The 15,903-nt window shown below is 41.1% G+C and overlaps 1 protein-coding gene across 2 annotated transcripts in view; it reads right to left on the bottom strand.

The window, feature by feature from the left end:
- The window catches only part of CA8 (carbonic anhydrase 8), a 48,421-nt gene extending 34,152 nt beyond the window's left edge, over positions 1 to 14,269 (bottom strand). For both annotated transcript variants that reach the window (XM_039549748.1, XM_039549747.1), the window contains exons 1-3: positions 14,097 to 14,269; positions 13,611 to 13,802; positions 9,790 to 9,914 (exon numbers count right to left, since the gene is read on the bottom strand). In XM_039549748.1, the coding sequence (XP_039405682.1) occupies positions 9,790 to 9,914; positions 13,611 to 13,802; positions 14,097 to 14,175 (396 nt within the window). In that variant the 5' untranslated portion in view covers positions 14,176 to 14,269. The remainder of the gene's footprint in view (positions 1 to 9,789; positions 9,915 to 13,610; positions 13,803 to 14,096) is intronic.
- Between the last annotated feature and the right edge of the window lie 1,634 nt (positions 14,270 to 15,903).

Consider the following 15,903-nt stretch of genomic DNA (forward strand, 5'->3'; position numbering starts at 1 on the left):
GTAATGGGAACCATAAAAATCCAACAAGTGCTCTTCTTTCTGTTCTGGGAAAAGAAGCCAAAAGGTTTAAAAAAATAATAAACAAAAGAAGAATATTCATGGTTAATGCAACTGCAACTTGCCTATTTCTTAGGAAAATCACTGGCAAAACCATCATAGGGTGTAGGGGAAACTGAGGATACATAATTTGTCATCTGTGTGTATTTATTTTTTCTTCACTTTTGAAATTACAAGCACAGCTTGTGTCTACTGGCACACACAGAAGATTAAAATAAAACAGGAATTAATCAAAATTAATATTTTTCTAACAGTAATGTAAGTATACAAGCTAAGGGAAGGACTGAAAAAGGCCAAATATCCCTGTCTCTATGCTGCCAACTTTCAATATCAACCTAATAGTAAGAAACTAAACAGCTACACAGTTATTACTGTCAGGCTCTTCACTGTGCCAAGTTTCTGCTCAGTGTGTGAAGCAAGGAGCACCACAGCAGCTTATTGTTCCCTGATACCATGTTTGGCCCCAGCAAACATGTAGGCTGAAATGCCCTGGGTCTGCCTTTACCTGTGCTAACAGAAACAAATATACTTTCAGGCCTTTCTTTTTCCTTCCTTTGAAATATGAAAGCCAGGAAGGAAAAAGCAAAGGTTTTACTACAGGACTCTCCATCATACCTTCAGTCTGGGTTCTTGCCAGCCTGAGGGCATGCATGTGTGTGTCTGCATGTGCTTTTGTAGCTCCATAGTTAGATAGGGTGAGGCTTGGAAAAAAGACCGGACCTTGATGGATAGTTGATGATATTACAGACTAGCAATATCATCAAGAAGACAGAAAACACAAAGAGCTATAGGTTAAGTATTTAATTCTGGAAGTGTTATTTATACGACTAAGCATTTAATAAAAGCATGTCCAGTTCCAAAGTGTTGCCTGCAATCTGTTGTCTTGGATTTAAAACCAGACTGTCTGTATGTGGAAGGTTTTAAACCACCAATTTAATTTTCAATGGTAGATTGTCTCATGAAGGCAGAAAACACTCCCTCCCTGTTAATTTGCCAAGTTTTGTTAATAACTGATTTGAATCCCAAAGTTCTCTGTGTTTCAAAGGTAATGGTCTGTCTTAAGATATGAGAATGTGCAGCTGCATATTATCTTCTTAAGTCATAATCTTGACTGTTATCCAGTGAGCAGTGGTTCTTCCATAGCACACTCCTCTAGGAAACTCAGTCAGGTTTTTGTTTTCCTGTAACGTTGGCTAAACTTCCTTTGAAATAATAAACTTTGTTATGCTTCTCCAACAGTTTTCTCTTGAATTTCAGTGTTGTGGATTGCATAATAGTGTGCTATACTTTTCTCCCCTTCCATAGTTCCATGTACTCCACAAACTTTGCTAACCTTTAGCTGTTCCCCAGTTCGGTTCATTACATGGCTTAATGATGGAACAGTAAAAAGGCAGGAATGATCAGTATCTCATTGACAACAGTGTGGTCTATGGACTAGGGCATCAGATAGCCCTGTGGTTAAATTACTGAACCCGGATTTACAACCCAAGTTAGGTATTCCAACACTACAGTGTCTGAAAGTCTTACTAGAATTTGAGCATCTAGGAATCATGAGTCAGTTCTCCCTCATGTGTGACCATGGCCAAACAATTTAATCCCTTTGACCTTGTTTTCAACCAGTTCCTTGGCAATAGCAGAACTCATCTCCTTTGCACTGATGTTCTAAGGATTACATTATTTGTGCTTGTGACGCACTCAGGCATAACAGCAAATACTTGTGGAAGCCTCCCAAGGTTTTCAGCTTTCAGATGATCTACAAGTTTCATCCTTTACCTCTTGAGGGCCATGAGTGCACCATTAGCACAAATAACACAAAATTTGGGGTTATCATCAGAAAGCTATTACTTCTGTTTTTTAGAGTATTTACTTATACATTGGGGCCAGTCTAGGAACTGGTCCTGACCCAAGCATGCAGCATGGAAAACAACAAAATAAGGACTCTCCTTTCCCCATCTTCAACAAGTGATAAGTTTTAGATAGCAAAACAGCTAGGCCTAGTGGTTAGGGCAAAGTGCCAAAGAAAACCAAATAGGAAAACCAAGACAGCAGGAAACTGAAGCAAAATACATGCAGAATGCCAGCAAAGATCATGGCAGAAGTTAGAAAATTATGTACAGCTGCAGCAAATCACAGCAAGGGCACACAGCCAAGAAAAGTGGCAAAGACTTGAACAGCAAACTTGTTGAGCTCCAAAATAGGTTTAAATCCTGTTCTGAAGTCCCCTCTTCTAATAGGCTACACAAGGTCTTCTCTCACAGCAGAAATAAGTACGTAAGCTACATAAGCAGCCATTCTGCTAGAGTTGGGGACAGTTTTCTGTAAGGGTTGTCTGATAGCACCCTCTATATCCACACATACAGGCACTGTCAGCAAGACAATTGTGTAAGAAAGTAGAGCAAGGAGAAGGCAAAGCTGCAAATCTGCTCAAGGAATGGAAAAGAATCACATATTTTTAAAAAGTGTCAGAGTCTATATTGTTGCTACCACAAACAGGGTATGCTAAGAGCTCTTCTGTCCAAGGTTACACACCTGTCTCCACAAGGATGCAGTGCCACCAAACAGGCTGCAACTGAACATCTTATCTTAGCCCAGCAGGGCTGCAAGAAAATTTGATGCAAAACCTCTATTACAGGCAGAACACAACTACTTGAGCTTCTGGAAGAATTAAACCAATAAACTGAGTTTAGGTGGAACAGGGAGCCCAGAGAAGGGTTGCTCTCTTCAGTCGCTCCTCATTGTCTTCACATTCTCTCTTCCTTCACCCAACTTTTCTTCACTTGCAAATTTTTTCCTATTAGTTTGTCCTATTCTGCTCAGTCATTTTGAGTTTGAACTCTATTTCTTCAATGAATACTGAAATTCTCCATCTTGGTAGAAGTTACAAATCACAGACAGTTGCAACTACCACCTCAAAAGTGGTTTAGGTGCATATGGGCCACAAAGCTTCTCCACACAAAACTCAAATCACTCTTAAAAAACAGACACAAAGATAAAGAGGCTTCAGTACACACTGTTAACACCACTCTTCTTTGTCCTGGTGTCTGTCAGCTTGTATATCTTCCACAATCCAATAAATATATTGTAGATTTTACACAGAAGGGAAATCACATTTGCTACCTCTAAAGAAGTGTACCTTTTTCCACAGGGCTTAACTTAAATTTTTTTCAGGTGTTAGACAAGATAAAACCATGTTTGTGCTACTACATCAGCCCATTTTTGCACCTACTTTCAAGAATTCACAATAGAAAGCACATAGGTGCATCCCTGAAAATTAAAACTATACGTGAGTGCGCAAAACAAGGGCCAATCAAAGCTCATAATGGCAAATTACCCAAAACAAAAGTATACTCCAGAGACTGCATGTGCCTACTTAGGTCAAATTAACCTTCAACAACAATAAAAATATAACACTGAAAGAACTTAAAGCACTAGCAATCTCAGGAGTCATAAGCTGATCATGTGTGCTTTTACAATGATGGTAATTTTTTCTTTATCTCATTGCTGGTTTCATGTTTCCCTGTATATTGGGAGGAGACAAAGATCTCACAGTTTTGTCCCACTACAAAAAATCCCAACAGAAGTCACATCAATTAGAGGATTGCAGAGTGTATGGTACATAGAAAAATGCAGAAAAATACTTAAACACCTGCACATTTGGGGCTAGGATCCCACATAACACAATTCACTGACAGTCCTGGAATTGGTGCTAAGACAAATTTTGTCCATGGAGTGCTGTGTAAAGCTAAGTGTTATTATTACATTCCTCAGTGGCATCCACACAACATGTAAAAAATTGCTTTTGTAGAAATCACTGAGATTTAGAAAACAAAACTGGAAACATCTGTTTAAATATTGGCATGATTTTCCTGTGTTTTTCCACAATTCTGTCCTCAAAAATTAGATACTGTCCAATGAAAATATCTACTTTAAACAATTATTACTCTTATTCATAACCTGTCAAGGATATCACTATTACACGAATGTCATCATTTCCTTATAAGGCACACTGTGTTTAACCACAGCTAAGAGTGTTCACCTGCAATGATTCCAAAATTTAGAAGATCATCCAAGACTATTAGTAACAAGTTAATTTTCCGCCAGAAAACTTGGACAATTTCTGAGCAGAGTTCCAGACCTCAGAATGATGCTACGTAAACTCTTCTGGAATCTGTTCTTTTTGCCTCCTGTTAAATTCATGAGTGCCTAGGCAAGATATCCTTCATTCAAAGGTCTTGTGCTGCCAACATGAGTGGAATTAATTATTTTTTTCCACAAGCAGGCAATCAATGCAACCAACTAATGCAACAGGATTTACTCCTCTGTTTATCTTTTAGAGTTTATTACTTGGATCATAGTCCTATTAAAGAAACTGCTGTCATCATGGTTTAAATTCTGCTTGCCATTCACACCTACCCAGTCTTTCTGCAGCTTGTAGGTCTCTGAATAAAGAGGGAGAGACAGGCTGGAAAGCACACTGTTTCCCAGGCCTTCCATTACAGTTACAAATACTTTAGCTTCATTTTTTAGCCCAGATAAGGTAATAAGAAAATGATTAAAAGAGATGGCAAGGTTAAACAGCATCGGAAAAGAATAATAAAAGTTGGCAAAAAAATAAATTTCTGTGTTGAAAGCATGATACCTTCCCTCAAGAAATGCCAGAAAAGGGGTGTACTGTCTGCAGATATCTGATTTCAGAGCAAGGCACAGAGAAAACCTCATGCTGAAGACTGTAAAGACTTTAGTAGGTAAGTGCAATGTTAACAGCCTAACCGGAAGCCCTAAAGCTTTAACTCTGTTAGATGAGTACTTTAGGCACCATTGCTCGTTAAGAAAGGAGCACTTCATGGTTTAAATCAAATCGAGGGTAGCATATGTGTTTTGCATAATGTTACCTTCATTGCAGCAGGTATTTCAGTTACTCTGAAAGAGTCTACTGAATTAATTAGTCTCCTCTTCATTATGCAACAGAAAGGAACAGCTTTTATTCCTGTCCAGAACTGATTCTGGTCCTTCCAGCAACTAGATTTTCTTCTGTTCTACTCAAAAAATGTAGGACGGACAATAATAGTTTTTAATCTTCCTGGACATCTTGGAAACATTTTTTAAATTATTTTCTGCCAGCCCACTTCTACTGCGAGCTTTCACATGGCTCACAGCTAATGTAATCCTACATTTTAAAGAGGATGGATTACAGAGAATTATCCTCCTTGTTATATTGCAAGTGGTGAAAGGAACCTTTTTATTTTCCCTGATACAGTTTTATTTCAGAGCAGCGGCCTGGAAAAAAATGTGCCATTGTGGTCAGTTTGTGCCTTTGGTCACATCACCACTTGAGTAACTAAGAGGAAGAGGCAACTTTAAGGCATATTTCTCCCTGTTTCCCTTCATTTCAGAAGTAGTGAAAACATTTTTTTTTTCCATAAACCAGTATTGATGTTATCATGTGTTTTACTTTCTCCTGCTGGCTTTCATTTCTTTTTTGACTTTTCATTCAGCCCAGCACTATAATATGCTGTGTTTATACAGAGATCAGATACAATGGGAACTCATTTTTGCTCCCATTTCAGTTTGTCAACAATAGAAATAAATAGCAGAAATTTGCAATTCCTGCCCTCCTCTATCTCCCTGTTATATAAGGGAAAGAGGTAAGGGAAAGAGTCAGTTTCATTACTTCTTCATTTGCTTTTCCTTCTTCTCCAATCCATACCCTTGGCATCAAGGAGAAGAATAAAGATGCCAAATGGTTTCCTCTCTATCCTACACCTAAATCAGCTTCAGGTAAGTCACATGTGCAAATGTGGATGTCACTGCTCTGTGGAAATTTGTACTGTAAAGCAGAGATATTTGGTACCCTGTTCCATTTGCTGGCAAGAAACAGTCTCTCAATGTTAAGACCATTACTAAACATTTAGCATATGTCGTGGTCAACGTTACTTTGGCCAAAAGGCAAAGTAGCACTGCTTTACATGCAGTAGAGGTACTCGGTGAGAAGGATTTCTGGAGAAAGTCACACAAATGTTTCCTTCCAATTTCTGGCCAAAGGGCAAGAACAGCCTTCATGCTCTTGTTTCCATGGGAAAGAGAGAGGAGTATCGGTACATACAGCACTCTGCTTTTCCTTGGTTTAAAAACAGGTGTTGCCGTACTTACTTTTGGCAACTATTTATTGTTTTGTCCTGCTTTCCAGACTTACTGCAAACACAGAATTTTCAGTGAAAATGAAAACACTGGCATATCACTGTCTACATTCTGGTGTCTTCAGTCAAGGAAGGTGGAAAGCACATCTTTGCTGAACCTCATATAAAAATTAAAAAACAACTCAGCCTCCAAGCCACATGAAGAACATTTTTCAACAATATGTATTAGTTCAAGAAGCTATTCCGGAGGTTACACAAGCTTTGTAGTCTAACCAAATTCCCCATCAACCTATATATCCTAACTACATGCAAAGGCCCCAGCTGTGTAGTAAGAAGTAATGGATTTTTGCACTTAGAATCATGGGATATTACCCAACTAATACAGGATATTGCCTAACGTCTATAAAAGAAGCTATGGTCCCAAAGATGAAGAGAGTAAGGAAGTAATTGAAGATTGGTTCCAAACTTTGAAAAATTACACTCTTTTTCAAAGTCATCTTTTACAAAGGTCATTACACTGATAATCTGAAGCTGTTACACAACTATTTTGTCCAGTGTAATAAAATAAAGCTGTAGGGTCCTCAGCCCTAAAAAAACCAGACTGCTGCTCCAGTCAATAATTAGTCTTAGATAGTCATCTCAGATCTCTTCAAACTAAAAGCTGATTTCTGTAGGACTGCTCAGGTTTTGCATAGCAGAGTGTATAATCTAGGCCAAGCTGTTGTGTTGTTAATGTACCTACTTAAACCGAGCACTTCCATTTTCATATAACTGCTTATTCCCTTGTTTTCCTCCCATAAAGAGAGGAGAACCCTTATCATTTGCCATGGAAATAATTTCTAGTTCCTTAGGAAAATGTCCTACTAGATTTGTTACACTTGAAAAAGACCCAGACATATGCACTTGGTGCTCAACATATTTCTAGGCATGCACTGATTCACAAACAAATGCCAGCTTATTTTGTACAAAAGCCTAAACTACACCAGATTGCTTGGATGTAGCCATAATAGGCATCAATTGCTGTTTGGGTTCAGTAACCAACAAACTTAGCTCAGCTGCTTAGAGCATGGTACTTATAACACCAAGATTGTGGGATCAATCCTCATATGGGTCATTTATTTAAGAGCTGGACTTGATAATCCCTTCATTGAGTGATGTGCGTCCCTTCCAAATGAGGATATTCTGTGAATCTGTGAAACCCAGTGAAAATCAAGGCAAATATACACTCAGAATATTTCCAACAAATGCCAATGTCAAAAGCTAAGAGAATAAGATTTCCTGGTCCATTGATCAAAGCCACTGTACAAAAAAAAAAAAAAAAAAAAGACTATGCCTGGAATGGAAACAGTAAAGTTTCCATTCTGGAGTCTCAGGTGTACTACATAAACATTCACAGTGGCTACAAGCACCCATTTTATTATTGCTCAAGTATAATATTTGATCTGGACAATTTGAGAAGGAATTAATATAACAGCTCTTTGTGCATGCAGCAGAAGGAAATGCAGTTTATCTGTCAAACAAAGTGCTCTCCACTTTCTTGCAGCTTGGGGAAAAAGGTGATGAACTGGCCATTTTCTACCATAAGAATTTTTCTGTTTACAAAATGAAACATTCACACTGTACTTAAAGTGCATTATGAATCAGGTTTTTTCTGCTAGAGAATTTTTGCATCAGTAATTATTTCTTGGAAATTAGAGTTTAGTTGAAAGCTGCTTAGATGCAGGAAACAGAAAAACACTGGCTTGCTCACCTCCAGGTGATGTTCTTCAACTGTGCCAGACTTCTGTTTGTGCAGCTGTTGTACTGCTTTTAAAGTAGGTGAAGGATGAAATCCCTTCATGACTTATTAAGTTTGTTGTTTTCTATCTCTGGGTCAAGCATATTTTTCTCTGGACTGATCTGGAGTAGATAATTCTAGGTTTTCTGCAGATTATCAATAGACTGTTCCCAAATAGCACCAAGACTGTTTCAAGTGACCCTTAATAAACAAAGAGACAGGAAACCCTGATAGACTCCCAAGTACAGTGCTCAGCATAGTTCATCTCAATATTTCCCAACCACCACATGCCGGATCAGCCTCGAAGAAAAGCACTAAGCAGAGCTGTTTCATAATGAACTGGCTACTTCCAGCCTCAGGGGAACACTGCTGTATCCTGAAGGTCTTACTGCCCATGTAAATCATAATGTATATATTATGCCAGGTAACCAGGATGCAGAAGTCATTCCCTTGTCTTCCCTTCGGTTGATGAGTCTTACCCATTCAAGCAATTCTGCATTTCGAGGACCTGCCTAGAATCAACATGCAGAGGGGATCTACACATAGATGTGGCACTTAGGGAGATGGTTTAGGGGAGGACTGTGGCAGTATTAGGTTTCCGGTTGGACTTTTTGACCTTAAAAGTCTTTTCCAATCTAAATGATTCCATGATCTGACTCAATTCAACCTGAAAAGCCCCTATGAGTAAATATATGGGGAGTTGTGATGGACCAGCACAAAACAGCGAATAACAGAGACCAGAATTTGACCCATAACTCTGAAAGAAACTATTTGAACATCCCTAAGAATTAGATTGATGATGTAAGGCCACAAGATTTTTACACTTAGTTCTGCAGTAGTTGCTTTAATGTTCTTTAATATCTTTATATTCTTTTCCATAAGACAGTTGTATTCCAGTAGTCAGGCACTCATGAACACTACAATAATAAATTTCCTAGCACTGAGCACAGTGAAAAAAAGAAACAGTTTCAGATTCATGAGGGATTATGATAGATAAATAAGGCAAAAATAACTTAAAGAACTCTGAAAAATCTTGACTTTCTTTAAAACAAATAGTGCACAACAAATGAAATAAAAGATGCAAAGCTGAAATCATCAAACATCAGGGTTGGTATCTGCTAAAACTAGTCTTACAGCCCGGGATCTAAGGGATAGTCCAAGCCATTCCTTGACAGGTGTAAGCAATGGGACAGTGGGAAGTGAAGTAATATGACAAACCACTGCTGGAGGGCAGGAGAAATAGGACCAAGCATATTGTGTTGCCTATAACATGAACCCCATGAGCAGCTGAAATTTTTAAGACTCTGTTATCACTTTGCTTTTATTTCAAAATCTTGTGCTTCTTCGAGATCTTGCAGAACATACACAGGACTATCACATAATCTTCAATTTTCAATTGTGTAAAGCTGTTTCATGAACAAATTGCTCTACACTTACTCCAAATTGACCTAAATTGTTATTACTCACCTTGGAAATATTTCCAGTGGCTAGTTCTCCCCATCTACAGCTATTAGTCAAGGTGACATAGGAAGTGTTGAAATGGCAGATCTTGTTAGAACACTAATAAGAAGTTAATAATTCTGCAAGTTAACTTTACGACCAATTAATCATACAATGCGATGAGTGCTGGAGGCATTCTATTCCAGATGCATATCCTAATTTACCTGCATTAAAGCACACCTCAGGAAGATAGCTTTGCAGTTGAAACAGAAAGCATGCTGAGATAAAAGGAAATTGCTTTGGGGTTACCAAGAATTCAGGCTATGAAGTAAAATCTTTTGCATTTCATGGGTGTTATACAGTGCAGTGCACTCTTACCTCCATGGGAAAGGCCTTAAAATTAACCGTGTGTTCAGAACCACGCTGGTTTTCTCTCCCCCAATGAAATCGAACATCATGTAGTTCAAACTCATGTCCCCGAGGTAATGGCCCCCCTATTAACACTGGGAAAGAAGATAAGTGGTAAAGAACTTGTCTTTCAAAGCAGACAAGCCACTGAATATATTCTCCAAATACAACAAAGAGATTGTGGCAGTCTTCTACATTATTAGTGGTACCAGAGAGGAGAAGAGTTAAGTTGACAGACTTGTCATCACTACTTCTGAAGAACCTTGCAGGTACAGAACATGAACTGAGGCAGTTATGAAAAACAGTAAAACTGCTGTCATACTGAACTCTTTGTTTTATGAGGCAGAACACCAAATAAAAAAATTATGCCTTTACCAGTCAGAAGAGGGAATGTTTATTGGTCTTATCAAGACATTAACCGTGTACTCTAAACAGATGGCAGGGGTTCTGAATTGAACTGGGAAGTTACCTCCAGGCTGTCCAAATGCTTACCCTCCATCACCTATATTTACTATGGGTCACAGAAATAGATAGAAAACTTTTGATTGCAAATATTTTGCTAGGTAAAGGTGTTCAGTCGTATACCACCTGTCAGGCTTCTGAGATACAGAATTCCTCCATACCGAAATATAATCAAACCTATTCACTGGAGCAAAAAAACATGCCTCATTTACTTAAAAACAGCTTCTAGGCAGCCAAGGCCTTTCCTTACTCCATTTTTTTAAACATCTGGAATTTCTTAAAAGCATCTGTCCACAATCGCAACACATACACAAAAAATTTTATATAGCAGCTCAGTACTTTTGCATTAATAAAGAATTCCACCATAAGTAGTAAAAGCAAGCAGCTGTGAGGCCCAATCTGCTATGGAATTAATCAACGGGAACATTTTGCCCAGGGATTTCTGAATCTGCTTTAGATCAAATATTACACCACAAGCTGGAGGTAACTTCCCACTAAAATCATTGAATACGGGCTTCTAGGCAGGGCTGAGTTTTATTTAAGGGCATTCACAGTCTTCCCCAGAATCCATTAAATTCCACTTACATTTCATAGACTTGGAATTAATCTTTTACAATCTCTGATAATTGATAAGGATTATTTAACTGCATGAAATAGAGCCTTAGGGATTTGGTTCCATAATATATAGCTATTTTGACACACAAACTATACAGCCTGAGTTTGGAGCACAAGACATAGTGTAATACTAAAACATAAGTTAGCAATTGAACCATATTACAACTGTACAAACATAAAACCAAAGGTATGGAACTATAAAAAAACTGAAAGAAAACATATCAATTATGGTTTTCATAAACAATTATGTTGGAGGGAATAAAAAGTCAATATTCCAATTAATCCTTTTAATAATTCTTCATAACTAATCTAACAGCCATTAGAGTTTCTAAAATGAAATGTCCTAAATGTAGTTATAGATTCAGATTTGCATCTTAACCTTATCTGTATTCTATCTATACTTATATCTCCTAGAGGGGAAATCTACAAATCTGGTGAACACTCAGGGAAACAACCCATTGAAGTATTTAAGAAATCTGGACAAATGAAAAGAATCGTGGTACTCAGTTAGGGCTCAATTAGGATAATATAAAGCATCATCATCATCATCTCAATTAGGAAAATTGAGCATTTTCTCTGTTTTAAAACATTGCTCTGAGAAAAACTGTAACGAAAACAAATGTTCTCTATATGATGTAGTTCTGGATCTCCAAGAACTTCAAAGAGTTTATTTCCAAGGCTTCAGTCAGGATACTTGATCCCATGATAAAACTATTTCATAGCTGGTCATGGTTCTTCCACCTAATGCACAACACATATTCCATCATCAAAATGAAAGCAGCTGTGAAAATGTTTGCAATTAAATAGTGAGAAGGATTTGGGAATTCCATATGGACTGTGTGTCTCAAATTAAAGGATAAAATCAATCACAGTAATGACAAATTTATTTTTAATGTGTATTTTAATCAGTTTACTTTTTTCCATAAAGAACTTTTTCTTTGACTGTTAAAATTACAGTAGATGAGGATCTCTTGTACATTAATTGGACAGAGTTTCAAAAGCATTCAGTGCTCAATAGTTCCCATCAAAATAATGTGGCTAAATGGATTTGTCATCAGAGATCCCCTGTGAGGAAAAGAAACTGCAGGAGTTTCTGCAATACATGAAAAATGGCCAGAATACTAGGCCAGGTTCAAACACAGCTTATTAACTCTTTTCTCCTCTTGGTAGGTTTAAGAAATGTTGTCTTTTCCCTCTCAAATTATTCCCAGTTTACAAATAGAGAATGGGAAATTACATAACATGAAATCTAAGGAAAAGGTGAAACTAAACCAAGATTTCCTAAATCATCATTCCATACTTCAGTCGCAAACTTTCTCTATTTCACATTTTCTTATCATTTAAGACTCATTTGTCTGGCATCACACTGCACTCAAGTATAAAAAGAAGTCTTTCATTTTTTCTAATTCTCTTAATGGTTTTGCAAAGGCATTTAGGTGCGTTGGTCCCATCTCATTAATTATCGCTACTAAGTTTCAAACTGCCCTTGGGAAAGGTAGGATGGAAGGAGTTGCATTTTGGCATGCAAGTGATGAGGTCATTTGTGGTCACTCTCACTTCCTCCACAGGAGAATTCAAGAATTTCTGATCCTGCAGGGAGAACCTTATCCCTTGGGAAAGAGCTCTGATTCTGAAGAAGGCAGTAAAACTGACTGGAAGTACAACATCTCGCTTTTATTGCAAATCTGCAAAATTACGTGGAAATAAATGTTCTGTGTTGAAAAATACAGGGAAATTATCATCAAAAGGAAATTATAAAGGAAAGCATCATTATTAAAATAACAAACCCTTCCTTTCTAAAAAACTGTGTAAAACTGAACTGACTCCCTCACTTAGCACAGCTGTAGTTCCCAGTATTACTGAGTTCTCAGAAGGAAACAAAAGTTGGAATGTCTCATGGTTTGACAATGTTCAGCTGTTTAAATGCCCCCAAAGGGCTGTTACTAGCTAAGACTGGTTGAAATAACATGGAGGTTCTTCCAAACACATGGTAAGAACTACTGCAGTGCTGGAAAGCAAAATGGACTTTTTTCTCCCTACTTTCTTGTCTCCTTCATATAGGATATTTTCCCCAGATGAAAGGTCTGAGTAAGATATTGCAATTTCACTTATGTTGGAATTGTTTATTATTTGCGTCTAAATCATATTTGATGAGGGACACCAAAAATGTCATTGTTTAAGAAATGAGGACTGCCTTCTACTTGGTCCTCATCAATATTGTGAGCATGTTTAACTGGTGTATTTATCTTAAGCTGTCCAATTCCGTACTTAGTATTCAGAACCCACTCAAATTAATGGGAAAAAGCACTTTTAACTTACATGGTCTTTGAACCATGAACAAATCTTGTCAGCTGTACAGAACAGTTTGACACTCCACTGTCTTAGCAATAGTCTGTACTGCTTCTGAATGCAGACAGCTGCTAATGCCAGTGAATTGGATACCACCATCACAAGAGGAAATTCTGGACATGCTTCAAAGCAATCTGACTGACCATCCAGTCTGGCATCAAAATCTGCAACTCCCATTGCAACACTTGCTCCTCTTCCTACCAAAGTCAACAGCAACACTCTCACCGGGCATAGTCCATGCTGAATGGGCACAACTGCTCGCTGCTGGGAAAAGCTGCTTTTCCTACACTCCAGGACGTAAGTACAGTGAGTCTTCAGGCAACACAAGCTTTAGCCGGGAAAACCAAGGCCATGTTTCGGCATACCTGATTTTGACTTCAGGGCAATCTGAATCGAATGCCCGTCGTTGATCACTTCACAGTCACGACACACCACGTAGTTCGGTGACAAACGCACTTCCAGGAGCGAGGGGTCATATTTAGCTTCTCTCGAGTTCAAGTTAATGGGCGACTGGTACTCCCCGTTAGCATCGGGGAAAATCAGCCCCCACTCCACTCCTGAAGCACAAGGGGAAAGTGGTTACGGAGGCACCCGGCAGCACGCGCTGCGGGTCAGACAGACCCCGTCCGGCCGCTGCCCCCGGGAGGGAAGGGGCTGCCCCGCCGGACCCGGCGGCTCCGCGGCCGCCGCCCCGCGCTGCCCTCCCGCCGGCGGGGACGGACCTGCGCCCGCTGGGGGACGGCCGGGGAGCGAACCCCGCTGCGCTCCGCCGCTGAAACCCCCGCACCGCCTCCCCCTCCCCGGGCCGCGGACAAAGTTTCTCCCCGGCGGAGACGCCGCCCGCTCCTCACCTTCCTCGTAGCCCCACTCCGGAGCCTCCTCCCGGCGCGGCAGGGGCTCGGCGCCCTCGATCAGGCTCCTGTCAGCCATGGGCGGGCGCCCCGGGAGCGGCCGGGCGGGGTGTGCGGTGTGCGAGCGTGTGCGGGGCGAGCCGGGCTGGCGGCGCTCGGCTCCGCGCCTGGACCTCCCGCCGCCCTCCGCCCCCGCCCGCGGGTGTCGGCGAGCGCCGGGGCAGGGGCAGGGCCGGGGGCGGCCGCCGGGTGACACCGGGAGCCCGTCGCTGTCCCAGCGGCGCGGCGCGATGCGGCGCGGCGAGCGAGAGGTGAGGTGGCAGCGGGCGTTCCCGGCGGGACGCTGCTCCCTGATCCTCCCTGCGGCTTCCTCGGCGTCCTCCGCAGGCTGCTTCCCTCGCCCCGGTGGGTGTGTGTCTCCACAGCTCCTGCTGCCCCTCCAGCTGGGCACAGGCGCTCTGTGCACCCGGGGACACCCAGGGAGAGCAACTCAACAAGGGGAAGGGCAGAGCCCGGCCACTGGGGAGGAACAACCCAGGCGCCGGGACAGGAGGGGGACTACCTGTCTGGAAATGCATTTGGGCATTGGGTGGGTGGCACCCATTGTGGGTCGTGGTGGGGCATCAGGTCAGACATGAGCCAGCAGTGTGCCCTTGCCGCAAAGAAGGTGAACGATACCTTGGGCTGCATTAGGCAAAGCAATGCCAACAAGTCGAGGGACGTGATCGTGCCCTTCTGCTCAGCTCTGGTGTGGGCACACCTGGGGTGCTGGGTTCAGATCTGGGTTCCTTCAGTACAAGAGAGACATGGACGTACTGGAGAGAGTCCAACAAATGGTCACGACCATGGTTAAGGTGCTGGACCATCTCTCCTATGAGGAAAGGCTGAGAGAGCTGGGACTGTTCAGCTTAGAGAAGAGCAGGCTCAATGGGATCTCACAGATGTGTACAAATACCCGAAGGGAAGATGCAAAGAGGGTGGAGCCAGGCTCTTTTCAGTGGGGCCCAGTAACAAGACCAGTGGTGAGGGGCAGAAATTGAAACATGGGAGGTTCCTTTTGAACATCAGGAAACATGTTTCACTGTGAGAACGACTAAGCCCTGCACAGGTTGCCCCAGGAGGCTGTGGAGTCTCCATCCATAAGGGTATTCATCTGAATGGTCCTTGTTCTGGGCAGCCCTGCTTGAGCAGATGATTTGGACAAGAGGATCTCCAGAAGTCCCTTCCATCATCAGACATTCTGTGAATCTGTTTACTCCTCACCACAGAGCACTGTGCCCCTTCTATAGAGGAATGGAGACCCTCAGTGAGGATAAGGAAGCCACTGAATAAGGAAGGGAGCCCAGTTCTGTCCCTTCTGTCCTAAAGGAAGAAGTGTGGCATCAATTCCTACTGCAAATTATACAAAATGGAGGGTTTGAGGAAATTCTCTCCCTAACATGAAGATGCCTCAGTGCAAGGTTATGAAAGGACTCTTCATTCTCCTTTGAAAACAGCCGTGTATGGAACTAGAGAATATTCATTCTGTCAAGGGAAAAAAGGACAGAAGGGACCTCTGTTACAGAGATCTCTTCTAGGCAATGCCCCAAAAACTTGCATCAGTGACAGGAAGGGAAATGGGAATGTAGTACTGACAGTCTGCAATCCCTGACAGCAATCAGAAAAGGTAACAGAAGCAGTCAAATAGCATTGCTATAATGGTAAGAAGTGCCCTTTGCTTACCATCCTAGTCCACTTTAAGACAGTGCCCAGACCTCCCTGAATTCTGGCATCCCAAGAGGATAACATCTTGATCCTGTGCTGTTGA

This window comes from Corvus cornix, chromosome 2, assembly GCF_000738735.6.
Source record: "Corvus cornix cornix isolate S_Up_H32 chromosome 2, ASM73873v5, whole genome shotgun sequence".
In the NCBI taxonomy this organism is placed as follows: Eukaryota; Metazoa; Chordata; class Aves; order Passeriformes; family Corvidae; genus Corvus; species Corvus cornix.